Here is a 15,539-nt window from a genome sequence, read left to right on the forward strand (position 1 = left end):
ACTGAAGAAATAGAGTCAGTGGTTGGTGCACACCAACTGACCTGTATGGTGGATGGAGTGAGGAAGCCCAGTGGTTGGTGCACGCCTACTGATCCGTATGCTGGATGGTGTGAGGAAGCCCAGTGGTTAGTACACTGTGTAGGGATGTGATTTGGATTATCACTGAAGGAGTGGGGTAGGGATTTGCCGGATTAATTTTATTTTTGTATTGTATATTATGTTTTTAACTTTCCCCTTTCCCGCAATGGATATACAATATATACACACAAATGTATTTGGACACCCCTTCAAATTTGTGTATTCGGCTATTTCAGCCACACCGGTTGCTGACAGGTGCATAAAAGTGAAGACACAGCCATGCAATCTCCATAGACAAACATTGGCTGTAGAATGGCCTTACTAAGGAGCTCGGTGACTTTCAATGTTGCACCTTCATAGGATGCTACCTTTACAACAAGTCAGTTCGCCAATTTTCTGCCCTGCTAGAGCTGCCCTGGTCAACTGTATGTGATGTTATTGTGAAGTTGAAATGTCTAGGAGCAACAACGGCTCCGTCACAAAGTGGTAGGCCACACAAGCTCACAGAACGGGATCACTGAGTGCTGAAGCGCGTAGCGCGTTGTAATCGTCTATCCTCGGTTGCAACACTCACTACCAAGTCCCAAACTGCCTCTGGAAGCAACGTCAGCACAAGAACTGTTTGTCAGGAGCTTCATGAAATGGGTTTCTATGGTCGATCAGCCTCACACAAGCCTAAGATCACCATGCACAATGCCAAGCGTCGGCTGGAGTTGTGTAAAGCTTGCTGCCATTGGACTCTGGAGCAGTTGAAACGCGTTCCCTGAAGTGATGAATCATGCTTAACCATCTGGCAGTCCGATGGACGGATATGGGTTTGGCAGATGCCAAAAGAACTCTACCTGCCCGAATACATAGTGCCAACTGTAAAGTTTGGTGGAGGAGGAATAATGGCCTGGGGCTGTTTTCATGGTTCGGGCTAGGCCCCTTAGTTCCAGTGAAGGGAAATCTTAACGCTACATTCTAGGCAATTCTTTGCTTTCGACTTTGTGGCAACAGTTTGGGGAAGGCCCTTTCCTGTTATAGCATGACAATGCCACCATGCACAAAGCAATGTCCATACAGAAATGGTTTGTCGAGATCGGTGTGGAAGAACCTGACTGGCCTGCATAGAACTCTGACCTCAACCCCATCGAACACCTTTGGGGTGAACTGGAATGCCGACTGCGAGCCAGGCATAATAGCCCAATATCAGTGCCCGACCTCACTAATGCTCTTGTGGCTGAATGGAAGCAAGTCCCCGCAGCAATGTTCCAAAATCTAGTGGAAAGCCTTCCCAGAAGAGTGGAGGCTGTTATAGCAGCAAAGGGGGACCAACTCCATATTAAAGCCCATGAGATATTCGACTAGCAGGTCGACTACATACCTTTGGTCATGTAGTGTGTTGAAGTCGGTATGACCTTTGGTCATATACAGTTGAAGTCGGAAGTTTACATACACCTTAGCCAAATACTTTTAAACTCAGTTTTTCACAATTCCTGACATTTAATCCTAGTAAAAATTCCCTGTCTTAGGTCAGTTAGGATCACAACTTTATTTTAAGAATGTGAAATGTCAGAATAATTGTCACGGCTGCTCCCGCTTCTCCCCCCGGCGCTGGAGGGCTCCAGGCTGCCCTGCATCACGCACTCCTACCATCATCAATTACGCACACCTGCCTTCCCTCGTCACGCGCATCAGCGATATTGGATTCACCTGGACTCACTCATCACCTGTTTATTACCTCCCCTATATTTGTCAGTTCCCCTGCACTGTACCCTGCTGATGCATTCATTGTTTTTGTCTTTGTTACCCTTGTGCTGACGCTGTTCCGGTCTCGTTCCATGTCCGTTCCTTATTAAATGTTTGACTCCCCATACCTGCTTCGCCTCCCCAGCGTCAACTATGTGACAATAATAGTTGAGAATGATTTATTTCAGCTTTTATTTCTTTCGTCACATTCCCAGTGGGTCAGAAGTTTACATACACTCAATTAGTATTTGGTAGCATTGCCTTTAAATTGTTTAACTTGAGTCAAACGTTTTGGGTAGCCTTCCACAAGCTTCCCACAATGTTTTTATTTTTTGTGAAGTGCACCAGTCCCTCCTGCAGCTAAGCACATGATGCTGCCACCCCCGTGCTTCACGGTTGGGATGGTGTTCTTTGGCTTGCAGCATCCCCCTTTAACTTTCAAACATAACAATGGTCATTATGGCCAAACAGTTCTATTTTTGTTTCATCAGACCAGAGGACATTTCTCCAAATATTATGATCTTTGTCCCCATGTGCAGTAGCAAACCGTTGTCTGGATTTCTTATGGCGATTTTGGAGCAGTGGCTTCTTCCTTGCTGAGCGGCCTTTCAGGTTATGTCGATATAGGACTCGTTTTACTGTGGATATAGATACTTTGTACCTGTTTCCTCCAGCATCTCACAAGGTCCTTTGCTGTTGTTCTGGGATTGATTTGCACTTTTCGCACCAAAGTACGTTCATCTCTAGGAGACAGAATGCATCTCCTTCCTGAGCTGTATGACGGCTGCGTGGTCCCATGGTGTTTATACTTACGTACTATTGTTTGTACAGATAAACGTGGTACCTTCAGGCATTTGGAAATTGCTCCCAAGGATGAACCAGACTTGTGAAGATCTTTGTTTTCTGAGGTCTTGTCTGATTTCTTTTGATTTTCCCATGATGTCAAGCAAAGCGGCACTGAGTTTGAAGGTAGGCCTTGAAATACATCCACAGGTACACCTCCAATTGACTCAAGTGATGTCAATTAGCCTATCAGAAGCTTCTAAAGCCATTACATCATTTTCTGGAATTGTTCAAGCTGTTGAAACACACAGTCAACTTAGTGCATGTAAACTTCTGACCCACTGGAATTGTGATACAGTGAAATAATCTGTCTGTAAACAATTGTTGGAAAAATTACTTGTGTCATGCATAAAGTACACCGACTTGCCAAAACTATAGTTTGTTAACAAGACATTTGTGGAGTGGTTGAAAAACAAGTTTTAATGACTCCAACATAAGTGTATGTAAACTTCCGACTTCAACTGTATTTGAGTGTGCGAGACTTGACATCTGAAGAGTTACAGGGTGTGTTAAGTGGTGATGTCCCATTCTTTCAGGTTGTTGGCATGAGGTAGGACTAAATAGATTTACATTGTGGAGTAGGGGAGTGTTCTTTTTATTTTTTATTTTGTGAGTGTAGCGTTTGATGGTAGGGTATTTTTTATATTTTTTCAAGGGAAGTATAAGAGATTTGTACTCCAATCTAGTAGGTGGCGGTAATGCAACATGTATTGGATGCCAACCGCCGTTAAACCTCATCAAAGAAGAAGAAGCTTACTAGATGCACAAAAAGACACCATTACTATTTCCAAAGACAGTTGGCGCGTTCTAGCATACATCTAAACCACGCAATTTAAAAAAAAAACTATGGCAAAGGGTAAAGTCTACAAAACATAGTTCAGAGATTATAGTTTTGGCAACAGAAAACTGTATTGAGATCAAATGTTTCATCGATGAGAACATTTGCAGAATGTCGGCAAAAATCCATCTCGTGTCATCTTCTCCCAAATTTAGTAGTGGTTGTGAGTGGAAACGCCGAGCGGATGCTTCACATTTATACATCCGGTGAAATATCTGTCTCATTGTTGTGTCTGTGGTGCTAAGGTATGTTTGCGGACCGCCATAATTCCACAGAAGAAGAAGGTGAAAAATCATCACGACGCCATTTCAGAAGTCATTCATTGGCGGCTGAATTCATAGTTCAGGTGAGGGACATTTCATTTATTGGTGAATTTTATTTAACAAGTTGCTAGAGTTTAGAGTAAGGTATTCTGTACGATATTATCATGGCGTGTTTGTTAGACCCAAAGTAGCAACTAGTTAGGTACGCTAGCCCCATACCGTGCAAACGTTTCTTCCTAAAACTACTGTAGTATCAGTAGTATACTAGCTAACGCAAATGTCTACCAAACTAATTTAGCTGGCTAGGTTATCAGCTCCATTTGAATTTCAGTTGGAGTTTTCAGACTATCGGCCAATGTTAGCCATTTTTCTATCACATGATTTAGCTAAATAAGATTTTTTCCCCCATTATAGTTAACTAACACAGTTAGCTCAGAGCATAGCAAGCTAACTAAAGTTAGCTTGCTAAAGTGAGGTAAATTCAACTTTAGATGCAACCTCTGAAGCTAGCTAGCTGCTAGATGAATATTTATATATAATCTTGATAGCTAGCCATGAATGATTAAATGGCAAGTCATCAATGGTTTGCTAGTTGGCCTGGTCAGCTAGCTGCGGAAGTAACGTTAGCTAGCTATCTAATGTTACGTCATAGCTTGCTGACATTATTCTCTTGACGTATTAAAGAACGCTTATAATAAAATCATTCTACTTTTGAAAGTTGGCAGTCTTGCATAGCTAAGTTTACACGTGGTTCTTTTAATTAAATCTAAAAATATTTGATATGTACTTGGTAAACAAAAACAAACTGCTTGTCTCCCCTTCCAGGAATAACAACACTCTGATTTGAAGATGGTGAAAATCTTCATAGGCAATCTCGCCTCCGGCACCACGCAGGACGAGCTACGCACTCTCTTCTCCGAGTATGGAAAGATATCTGAGTGTGATATTGTCAAGAACTTTGGCTTTGTGCACATGAAGGACAAAGCCGAAGCGGAGGAGGCCATCAAGAACCTCCACCACTATGAGCTAAACGGGGCACAGATGAACGTGGAGATGAGCCGCGGCAGACCAAAGTCAACCACCAAGCTGCATGTCAGTAACATCCCAGAGGGTTGCACCAATGAGGAGCTGAAGACCAAGTTTGAGGCTTACGGCCCTGTAGTTGAGGCTGACATAGTGAAGGACTACGCCTTTGTCCACATGGAGTCTGTGGATGATGCCATGGAGGCCATCAGTGGGCTGGACAACACAGCCTTCCAAGGTGAACCCGCAGGCAGAAGAGAGCAGATAGTCTGTGCTCTCCGTAGTTACAGAATACACTTCCTTTTAGATGGCATAAAGATCGTAACGTGATGCCGAATAGCATTTTGGTTTAATTCTGAGGTCAATTAATAAGTAACGGCAATAAGGTTGAGTCTTTTCCGTGGTTCTTTTATTCGGTTTCAACGTAACAGTGCAGGTGAACCAATTGATGCTAATATATAAGTATTTGCAATAAGAATATAACTGTAGTCGTTAAGAAGCAGTGGAGCGTGTCAGAAGCCAACCGTCTCATGCGTCTCTTCTCTCTCCTCAAAAGGCAAGCTGATGAGCGTACAACTGTCCACCAGTCGCCTGCGCACGGTCCCGGGAATGGGAGCTCAAACCGGCTGCTATGTCTGTGGGAAACAGGGTCACTGGTCGAAAGACTGCCCTAACGGTGGTCAGAATGGCGGTAGCTACGGTGACCGCGATGACCGACCCGGGGGTGGCCCAATGAGGGGCCGCGGCAGGGGCTTCCTACGGGGTGGCGGCGGATACCCTAGTGGCTACGGGATGCCCCCCAGAGCTGCGGCATCCGACTACATGGGCGGGCTAGGGTATAGCAGAGCGTCCAGTTACCTGGGGGGGCCTCCCCCTCTGAGCCGTAGGCCTAGCTATGGCTCTGCTCGGGAGTACAGCGCTGATGCCAGGGATCGGTACAGCGGCAGGCTTCCGAGCTCCTATCCCGAGAGGGCATCGGCCTACGAGCGAGACCACTACAGCAGCAGTGTTGACTATTACGAGAAGTACAGAGCACGGCCATACGGTTCAAGCTATTTTGAAGAGCGCCGCCTCGGCTATGTCCCACCTCCCCCTCCCCCCTCTTCCTCCCTCTCAAGGCTCTCCTCTAGTATCGACCCGTACGAGCGCCGCCCGCTACCACCCTCGGCGGCCGCCTCGTACTACTTGCGAGACCGCAGCCCGATCAGACGAGTGGCCGTTGCCTCTGACAGCTATGGTTACGAGCGCTCGCGGCTGTCCCCGGTGTCGTCCTCCAGAAGCTCTTCGTACGCCGTCCCGCGGGCCAGGGACCCCTACACCGATCGGGCACGCTATGCTTACTGAGCCACACACTGCCAAGGTGAGCCAACCAACTAGGAATACTAACCCATTCCTGTGGGTGAGTGTTCTGGAATGGTGCGTTCCATTTATTGTAAAACAGGTACTTGATGATGTTACAGTGGGGACTGGGATACTGTAGACTCGTGTTCATCTTTATATTTCTTCAATGAAGAACAGGAACTAAGACCCTCCCCCACACAGTGCTTTTTAAACCGTGAGGCACCATCCCATTTCTCAAAGCGAATGCTCTGCTCTTTTTCTAGGTGTGTATGAAATGCCGGACTTTTCCTTTGCTACCATTCCTCCTCCCAGCTGCATGGTTCCATCGAGCTGTGCCGCAAACAAACCTTTCGCGACTCGGAATGTGGTGACGCGGACGGAAATTGGCGTGTGCATCTTCCTGGCACCGGTGCTGGCAGACGAATAATCCTCTCAACTAACCAATCAGTCCACACCACTCCACATTCTTCCTTTATTTTAGTTGTCAGTTACAAAGCCTGTTTGCTATCAAAAACCACCAGTGTGGCATTTCTGCAGTTTGATGTTAATACTAGCTTAATTATACCGGCTTTCAAATCGCTTTGTTAGTTTGTGTGGGTCATGTTTTTGGGGGGGATTTTAAATGTTTTTTCCCCTCCCCCCTGTGATTTAATATCGTCAAAGCAAATTGACCTCTGAATTTGCCACATTTTTTTGTCGGATTGAGGTGACCGTAGTTTAGAGAAATATTTATCCTTTTTGAGAAATATCTTTTCACTTAATTGGTTTGTTTAACTATTCATTTAAAACTTCATGCCATGTATAGCTCAGTAGTCATTTAACCATTGTTTTTTCCCTATTTTAATTTTTTCCCTCCTGGGAAAGCAAGGTATGAATATTCCCCAGAACAATCTTTGTGAAATTCATCCACTGGATTTTAGAACTCTATGATTTTGTCAAAGGAGGACGTTCTACTTAGTGTAGAGGAGATCCTGTTGTCATACTGCTTTTGCTATCTTGAATTAATATCATTGAGATAGAGGACTCATCTTTGCATCTGTGCCATTGTAGCATTTGTGGCCGCATGGGTAGCGCCATTGAGACCTTCTCCATTTTGATGTAGTCAATTCTTTTTACAATTGGCTGTTCCCTCCTGATGACCTGGTTGGACACGACTCCAACAGGAGGGGTCAACCAATGAAGTTGGAAGTCCCACCCAGTTGTCTATAATAAAATGGTGGAAGCCCTCTATGGTGCTGCCCATGCCAGTACAGCTTTTGGCCACTAGAGGCCTCAATAATTCTTTGGCTAATATCTGCTGTCACAACATTGTCATTATCCCAAGACATTCCAGCTTTAGAATTATTTTGGGTGTATTTTCAGGGTTAAAAACAGTATGTGTGTTAACTAACCAAAAATAAGCAATCTTTTGGTACTCATTGGAACAGTGCATGTTTAATACACTTCCTAGAGTAACTATTTTTGCATGATTAGGATGGTCCATTCTGAAATTCAAATTCAAGAGGCTTGTTTCAATATCTAAATATGGTTTCTAACAAACCAAGCTTTAATAATCCCAAATTGTCCTCTATTAATGTAATATTTATTTCTAGACATAAACATGTTGAATACAGTAAATAACATGAGCATAACTGGCATCGCTGTCAAATCAATCTTTGTCACATTCGCCGAATACAACAAGTGTAGACCTTAACGTGAAATGCTTACTTACATGACATTACCATTGAGATGTAGTGGGCTCTAGTCTGATCACTTTCTTGGGGTGCCTTAGTCTGCGTTTTGATGGGCAGCCCTATTCTGATACACAAAAAGAGCCGATGCGAAAAGATCCTGTGATTGGTCAAAAGACACATTTGTGGAAAAAATATCAGAATTGGGCAGCCTGTCTAAACAGAGCATCTGTCTGCTCAGTTCTTATGGGAATTGTTGTAGTTTGTATATTTCCTACAGTCAAAGCGTGTACGTTTTATGCATTTTATTTTTTAATAAACCAAAATGTATTTTGGTGAGAATCATATTTGTATTTATCCTCTTGAGACATCCGGACTGTTTCCACATCAATACTTAATAATGCATTGACAATACTTTTCAGATGATACTTACTAAAACCTGATGATGGGTACTAAATCAAGAAAATAAAAACAATTGTCCATTCGGCCAATCAACAGGTGTGATTTTGAAACCCTGTCTGGTTTTGCCTGGTAAGGGGTTGGATAGAGATTGTGCCGTGGGTAGCAAACGCGGGCAGAGGAGCCATTTCAGCACTTCGGAATCTAGTGGTATCAACCCAGTGAGTCCACCGTGAAAGGTACGAAGGAATATAGAACATGTAATCTAGCTAGCTATCCATTTATTTTAATGTCATGTTAGGCATTGCCGTTGCAACTAGCACAAATATGAAATACAACTACGTAAAATCATATGACCGTCATGCAACGCGTTTCGGATCTATTGTTAGCGTAGCATGCTCGTTGTGCATGCACAGGCAGACGACAAACTTGCTAGCGTTGCCACGAAAGGGAATTACTAGCTTGTCTGCAATTGTGTCGCTAGCTCTCATGCACGTTCCAAACGAGTACACGTGCAAAGATATGCTGGTCGCTGAAATTGTTAATGTTAGTTCGCGAGCCTGAATGAATGAGCAATGTACAGCTTGTTCAGTTCCCAAGCATAACCTCCTGTTGCAAAAACAGCATTGTGATTGGTTAATAACTGGTCCTCCTTATGACCCAATGCATCCACTTACACTGCATTTTTATTTAACTAGGCATGTCTGTGAAGAACCAATTCGTATTTACATTGACGGCCTACCTAAGGCAAAACACCTCATGCGGGGGCTGGGATAATATATATATATATATATATATATATATATATATATATATACACAAAACACATGCGACAAGCGACTCGACAACAATGCATATCGACAGTCCTAAGACTAGCGTTATTGATCAAACATTTGATATTTTAATAGGTTACTCAATATACTTTTAGGTTTATAAGACTCCCTGAGCCAAGAGATTTTATATATATGTATGTATGTATATATATAGCAAAATATTTCCTATGTCTAATCCTCTTCCATTGTTCATATACTGAAGTGGGAGCATCACCATGGTGAAAATCTTCATTGGGAACTTGTCTCCAGACACCACGGCAGAGGAGCTGCGCTCCCTCTTCTCCCAGTATGGAAAGGTCTCTGAGTGTGACATCGTCAAGAACTTTGGCTTTGTGCACATGAAGGACAAAGCTGAAGCGGAGGAGGCCATCAAGAACCTCCACCACTATGAGCTCAACGGGGAGCAGTTGAACGTGGAGATGAGCCGCGGCAGACCCAAAGCCACCACCAAGCTGCACGTGGGCAATATCAACAGCAGCTGCACCAACCAAGAGATGCGGGCTAAGTTTGAGGAGTACGGCCCCGTGGTGGAGTGTGACATAGTGAAGGACTACGCCTTTGTCCACTTGGAGCGTGTGGAGGATGCCATGGAGGCCATCAGTGGGCTGGACAACACAGCCTTCCAAGGTGAACTCACACAGGGCTTGGTTGGTCAGTTGCCGGTGTGATGTAGGTGTCCCCCTGGTAATTAGAATGAGATCTATTCACCAAACAAAACTGATGGGTAAGTCATGGATAAAGGTAAGTAGTGAAAGAGTAAGGGACAGTCAAGCGCTATCTCAAAATACATCCAACACGTTGTACACATTTTCCCCAACTTCAGGCCAGAATTTGGACTAGATTTGCCTGCATAGAACGTGGAACAATTGTCAGAATTCACTTTCAGAGGAGTTCCAAGATGAATGTTATGAGGGTGGTGTTCTAATTCATGCCTGGCTTTTATCTGATTCCGTAGAGCATGTGCATAGATGGAACAGTTTGTTGTATCGTGGTAAACCATTGCGTCTTTCTTTTTTAAGGCAAACTGATGAGCGTGAAGCTTTCGACTAGCCGCCTGCGTACTACGCCGGGCATGGGAGAGAGGACAGGTTGTTATCGGTGTGGGCAGGAAGGCCACTGGTCCAAAGAGTGCCCGCTCGACACTTCGGGCAACTACAGAGAGGGTGCCGAGCCAAGCTCTGACGGATTCAATGGCGGTGCCCCTAGGTTCGGCGGTGGCTGCAGTTATCACCGGGGCTTGAGTGTCGGCAATCCAGGTTACAGTGGCAGTGATCCAATTTACAGTGGAAGCTATTCTCCCGCGCACGGCTTTGGAGGTGTGCCCGGGTACAGCAGGGGCGCAGGCTATGAAAGCACATTGAGTTACGGGCTTCCGCCGGGTTACGGAATGAGCGCTGCCGAACATAGCATGGCCCGGGTGTATGCCTGTGAGGCAGCGTACGGAGGCAGCAGCTGGAGCCACGGCGTGGTCCCAGCCTACCCTGTGCGCCGGTCATCGTACGAGGACCGGGATCCGTATGGTGCCGTGGACTTCTGCGAGAAGTACCAGGCTCGCCTGTATGCAGCCAGTTATTTCGAAGAGCGCCGGTCTGTCCCTTTGCCCAGCCCACCGTCCCCTTCCTCCTCGGCCATAATGAGGGAGCGCCTGCCACCCTCTAGCCTCGACCTATACGAGCGCCGTCCTTTCCCTTCTCCACCAGCCCCCCTCTCCTCATACTACTCCCGCGACCGGAGCCCATTCCGGCGAATACCTACCGAGGCATACGAGCGCGTGCGCCTCTCCCCGGTGCCCTCCCTCCCCAGAAGCTCGGCTTACGACATCCCGCGGGACCCCTACGCCGAGCGGGCGCGATATGCTTACTAACCTTTCTCCCTCCTGTCCAGGTGAGACCTGATTTAGCTTTCACAGGTTAGCGTGATTAAGTTCCCAGGGAACTAGTATTAATGTAAACACTGGGTGTTTTGATAGTTTATTTCCTAGGTAAATGTCAGGTTTTCTGTCTTGACGTAGATTGATAAGTCTGATGCCCATCAAGCTTGTTGATCAAATAGAAGAGAATGCGTGCCGTAGAACTTAAATGCATCTTGTGGGTGACCATGTTACTATTTGGTATGCTCTCTTTTCAGGTATCGCGACAGTCTCGTGCTCGGTTGACCGTCTTTGTTTCCACTCACAATGCATTTGGGCTTTGGCCACGATCGTGGGACTGTGAAAGTGCAGACATTTATCTTCCCTGTTCGGTATCTGTCTCGTGCGTCAACTGATGGCTTAGTAAAGTTTGTATTTCCCCATAAAAGCAGAAAGTACACGTTGTTTTGATTTGAATGTGAGTGCTGCAGTGATAAGAGAAGTAGCACCAGTTGAATCCTCCAATGCAGTTGACTTTAGGTAGCAGTTGTATGCATTATTGTGATGAATGCAATCATTTGCTAATTATGTTCTAATTCATTTTAAAACCATCAAAATACATAGGTATTGAGAATGAATGTGTAAATAATACAAATCTAATTGTACTATACACCTAAGATAGGGGCCTCAATGGACAAATGACCAAATCCTGGTTTTTGGCTGAATTGCACCTGGATCAAAGAAAATGTTTCACTTCAAATGTTACAGTATTATTCAAATTGTGTGTGAATGAAATATTACACTTTGAATAGATTCTTAGTTTTCGAACATTTCTAAACTGTTGTGTAGGATGAAATATCACCATGGGCCGGCCCCATGAACCCATTCCATCTTGACAAAATCAGTATTTTAGAAGTGGATTTGGCACCATTTGTCCTGAATGATGATATGAGAAATATTTCTGTTCATCTGTTTCTCAATAAAGTCACTGTCTGAAAAGTTATTTGTCTTTTGATTCATGATTTCTTACCATGTTTTGTTCACCACCCCATTCTTCTTTTGGATGGTAGTGGGTGAGCTTGGAAGATCGTTGTTTTCCCACTAGAATGCCAGCAGCAGAATGAACACAAATGCTCACATTTTAGTTTATTGCTCCTTAGTTACTCATGCATGATATTGGTAATAGTGTCCTGTACACTAGTTAGCACACCTTATAGGTGGTTAATTAAGCAAAGGCACGAGAAGGTGTGGTATATGGCCAATATACCACGGATAAGAGCTGTTATTACGCACAACGCAATGCGAAGTGCCTGGATACAGCCCTTAGCCATGGTATATTGGCAATATGCCACTAACCTCCGAGGTGCCTTATTGCTATTATAAACTGGTTACTAACATTAGAGCAGTAAAAAATAAATGTTTTGTCATAGCCGTGGTATACAGTCTGATATACCACGGCTATCACCCAATCAGCATTCAGTGCTCGAACCACCCAGTTTATAATCCACAAATTGGTTTCTGAAAAGGTTCCTTCAGTGTTTGTGCCTCATGGGTAAATCGTGTTATTACATACCATTTGGTTAAGTATACACATGGGTTTGATGACTTGAGATGCTGGCTATGTAAATAATTATAATGCATATAAAATCAAGAAAAGTAAATATTCATGCCAATGATCATGTCAGTGTCATCAGAATGATAAGTCATTGAGTCATTGTTCACGAACAAGGTCGTCAAAATGTTTAAGCATGTTGTTAATGGAACTGTGTACTTTAACAGTATTACCTGATTTAAACTTAGGCTACAGTTTGGATGACAGTGACTGTATTGAAAATGCACAAGGCTGCACTTCTATGGCATATATCAATTTCATCAGTACTATTTACATATTACTGTATGTGGGTTATAGATTGAAAGAGACTGGACAACCCAAGGGGCACAAAGGGAAAAAAACTAAATTAGAAAGAAACACAGGAAACCTCCCCTAAGGCACAACTTTGCCCGCAGCGCTGTTCTAGTGCTGTCTCTACACATCCAGACGTTCCTGTCTGTCGGCCCACATTCTCATCCACATCACACTGGATATTTTCCCTTCCAATGCAACGTGGAAAGAATCTTTTGGAATGCCTTATCCATCCTCTGCAGGCGTCTACTGTGATATCCTCACATGCTGCATCCATTGCAGCCAGCAGGGTCATCTGTGTGTGTGGCTGACGATCGTACACCTTCCACCTCCATGCTGAAAGGAACTCAATTGGGTTAAGGAATGGTGAATAAGGTGGGAGGAATTCTATGAGCATCCTCGGGTGGGTCACAAACCATTGCCTTATGATGTTTGATCGATGGAAACTCACATTATCACAAATGACCACATACTTTGGCAAATCCTCTCTAAACAGACCCCTCTCATCATCAGGGATGAGAGCCCTGTAGAGAGTCTCTAAAAAGTTGAGTAGATGTTGGGTGTTGTATGGCCCTATAAGGGGGATATGGGTTAGGACACCATGCTCCGAAATAGCAGCACACATGGTGATATTTCCTCCCCGTTGGCCTGGCAAATCCACAGTAGCTCTGTGACCGATGATATTCCGACCCCGCCTTCTGCTTTTGGTCAGGTTGAAGCCAGCCTCATCCACGTATACAAAGTTGTGAGAGGGTTCACTTGATTCCAACTCCATTATACGCTATATCCCAGAACACACAGTTGAATTTGTTTTGGTAAGGAAGAGTGACATAAAATGTACATATATTGCATGTTCCTTCCACAGCAATGGAAATGTGTGCAGTTTATGCATCACTATAAAATGTTGCTGTAAAGTAGTTACATAGATATATGTTTTACCTGTATATACTGGTACCGTAGCTCCTTAACTCTGTCCTCATTCCTTTGGAATGGTACACGGTACAGCTGTTTCATACTCATCTGGTTTCTATGCAGCACCCTGTCGATGGTTGAGATGCTAACCGTATGGATGTTTTCAAAGACATCGTTGTCTTCTATAATGGTCCTTTGTATTTCCCTGAGTCTCATGGCATTGTTTGCTCGGACCATGGTGCAAATAGCCTCCTCCTGTTGAGGTGTGAAAAGGCGTCCTCTGCCACCGGTTTGAGGTAATCTTGCAGTCCTACGTGGGGAAAAATGCAGTGATGCATCGCACACTTTCACATAGACAAAAACTATGCAAACACACATTTTACTGTAAAACATACAGGTGGGTGCATGTAAGGTGCAGTATGTATCTGTATAGAGTATATTTCTGTATGCTGTGAAATACAAGTGGACTACTGTAATATGAAGCATTGTAGGAAGTATACAGTATACTGCTTATATACAGCAACTGTGCACTGTACATTGGTGGACATACCTGTTCTCTCTTCGAAACGTTTGAACTATTGAGGACACGGTTGATCTGCCAATATTCGGCTGCACCCTTCAACCCGCCTCAGCCATTGTAAGGCCATGATTGACAACATGGTCTACAATAGTGGCCCTTTTGTCATCAGATATGCGCCTATGTCCTCTTCTGCCTCTTCCTCTGTTTTGCCTTCCACCACGCATCCTTGCTCCTCTTCTTCCTCTTCCTCCTCTTGGCTGTTGACCCTGTTCGTTTCCTGGTCCATCCATTATTGGAAAATTGCAACTCTGTGTTGTGGTCTGTCTATATATGCTTGCCAATTGATTCTTCATGAGATACACCTTTGAGCAATTTAGACAACTGGTTGATTGTTGGTTGAACTAACACTTTACATTCCTTCATGAGTGAGGGTCAATTTCACCTGCACCATTCATCAATTCACGTTTTTGTACAAAAGGTCTAATAGAAATGTGTAAAACTATGCTTGACAGTTTATGACAAATAGTTCAACAATTTTGCATGTAATGGCTTATGCAAGGAACTAATGCCTAGATGTTTTGAGGGGTAAGACTATTCAACAGAGAACCATCTACTATATTTTGATCAACATGACATGAGCAATTGAAAATGTGGAAAAAAGCTGACACTTGTACATTATCAATTGCAATATGTACAAAAGCAATTGCAATTTGTTCAAAGGAATAAGAAATTGCTTTAATGATGTGCACAAGTGACTAGATGATTTGGAATTTGTACAAGTAGTATCAAGAATGACACTTTTGATCTAAGAAATGCACCAAAGCGACTGAGAAAAACTGTAAGACCCTTTGCTATGAGACTCGAAATTGAGCTCATGTGCATCCTGTTTCCATTGATCATCCTTGAGATGTTTCTACAACTTTATTGGAGTCCACGTGGTAAATTCAATTGATTGGACATGATTTGAAAAGGCACAAACTCAGCAAAAAAAGAAATGTCCTCTCATTGTCAACTGCGTTTATTTTTATCAAACTTAACATGTGTAAATATTTGTATGAACATAAGATTCAACAACTGAGACATAAACTGAACAAGTTCCACAGACATGTGACTAACAGAAATGGATTAATGTGTCCCTGAACAAAGTGGGGTCAAAATCAAAAGTAACAGTATCTGGTGTGGGCACCAGCTGGATTAAGTACTGCAGTGCATCTCCTCATGGACTGCACCAGATTTGACAGTTCTTGCTGTGAGATGTTACCCCATTCTTCCACCAAGGCACCTGCAAGTTCCTGGACATTTCTGGGGGGAATGGCCCTAGTCCTCACAATCTGAT

At 43.9% G+C, this 15,539-nt stretch overlaps 2 protein-coding genes across 5 annotated transcripts; both read left to right on the forward strand.

Annotated features, from left to right (window-relative positions):
* The first annotated feature begins 3,473 nt into the window (after positions 1-3,473).
* Positions 3,474-8,129, forward strand: rbm4.2 (RNA binding motif protein 4.2). Of its 2 annotated transcripts, XM_014206623.3 has the most exons (4): positions 3,474-3,836; positions 4,579-5,014; positions 5,333-6,136; positions 6,381-8,129. In XM_014206623.3, exons 2-3 carry the CDS (start codon positions 4,603-4,605, stop codon positions 6,118-6,120), a joined length of 1,200 nt encoding a protein of 399 aa, XP_014062098.3. In that variant the 5' UTR covers positions 3,474-3,836; positions 4,579-4,602; the 3' UTR covers positions 6,121-6,136; positions 6,381-8,129. The 2 variants fall into 2 exon arrangements, with proteins under 2 accessions (XP_014062098.3, XP_014062099.1); XM_014206624.3 differs by lacking the exon at positions 5,333-6,136.
* Positions 8,130-8,310: 181 nt separating this feature from the next.
* On the forward strand, positions 8,311-11,871 carry LOC106608592 (RNA-binding protein 4.1). Of its 3 annotated transcripts, XM_014206621.3 has the most exons (4): positions 8,311-8,425; positions 9,222-9,646; positions 10,039-10,903; positions 11,147-11,871. In XM_014206621.3, the coding sequence occupies exons 2-3, from the start codon at positions 9,235-9,237 to the stop codon at positions 10,881-10,883; spliced, it is 1,257 nt and encodes a 418-aa protein (XP_014062096.1). In that variant the 5' UTR covers positions 8,311-8,425; positions 9,222-9,234; the 3' UTR covers positions 10,884-10,903; positions 11,147-11,871. The 3 variants fall into 3 exon arrangements, with proteins under 3 accessions (XP_014062096.1, XP_082833515.1, XP_014062097.2); XM_082977389.1 differs by having other exon boundaries at positions 10,039-11,871; XM_014206622.3 differs by lacking the exon at positions 10,039-10,903.
* Positions 11,872-15,539: the final 3,668 nt, after the last annotated feature.

Source organism: Salmo salar, chromosome 07 (assembly GCF_965601325.2).
Source record: "Salmo salar chromosome 07, fSalSal1, whole genome shotgun sequence".
Lineage (NCBI taxonomy): Eukaryota > Metazoa > Chordata > Actinopteri > Salmoniformes > Salmonidae > Salmo > Salmo salar.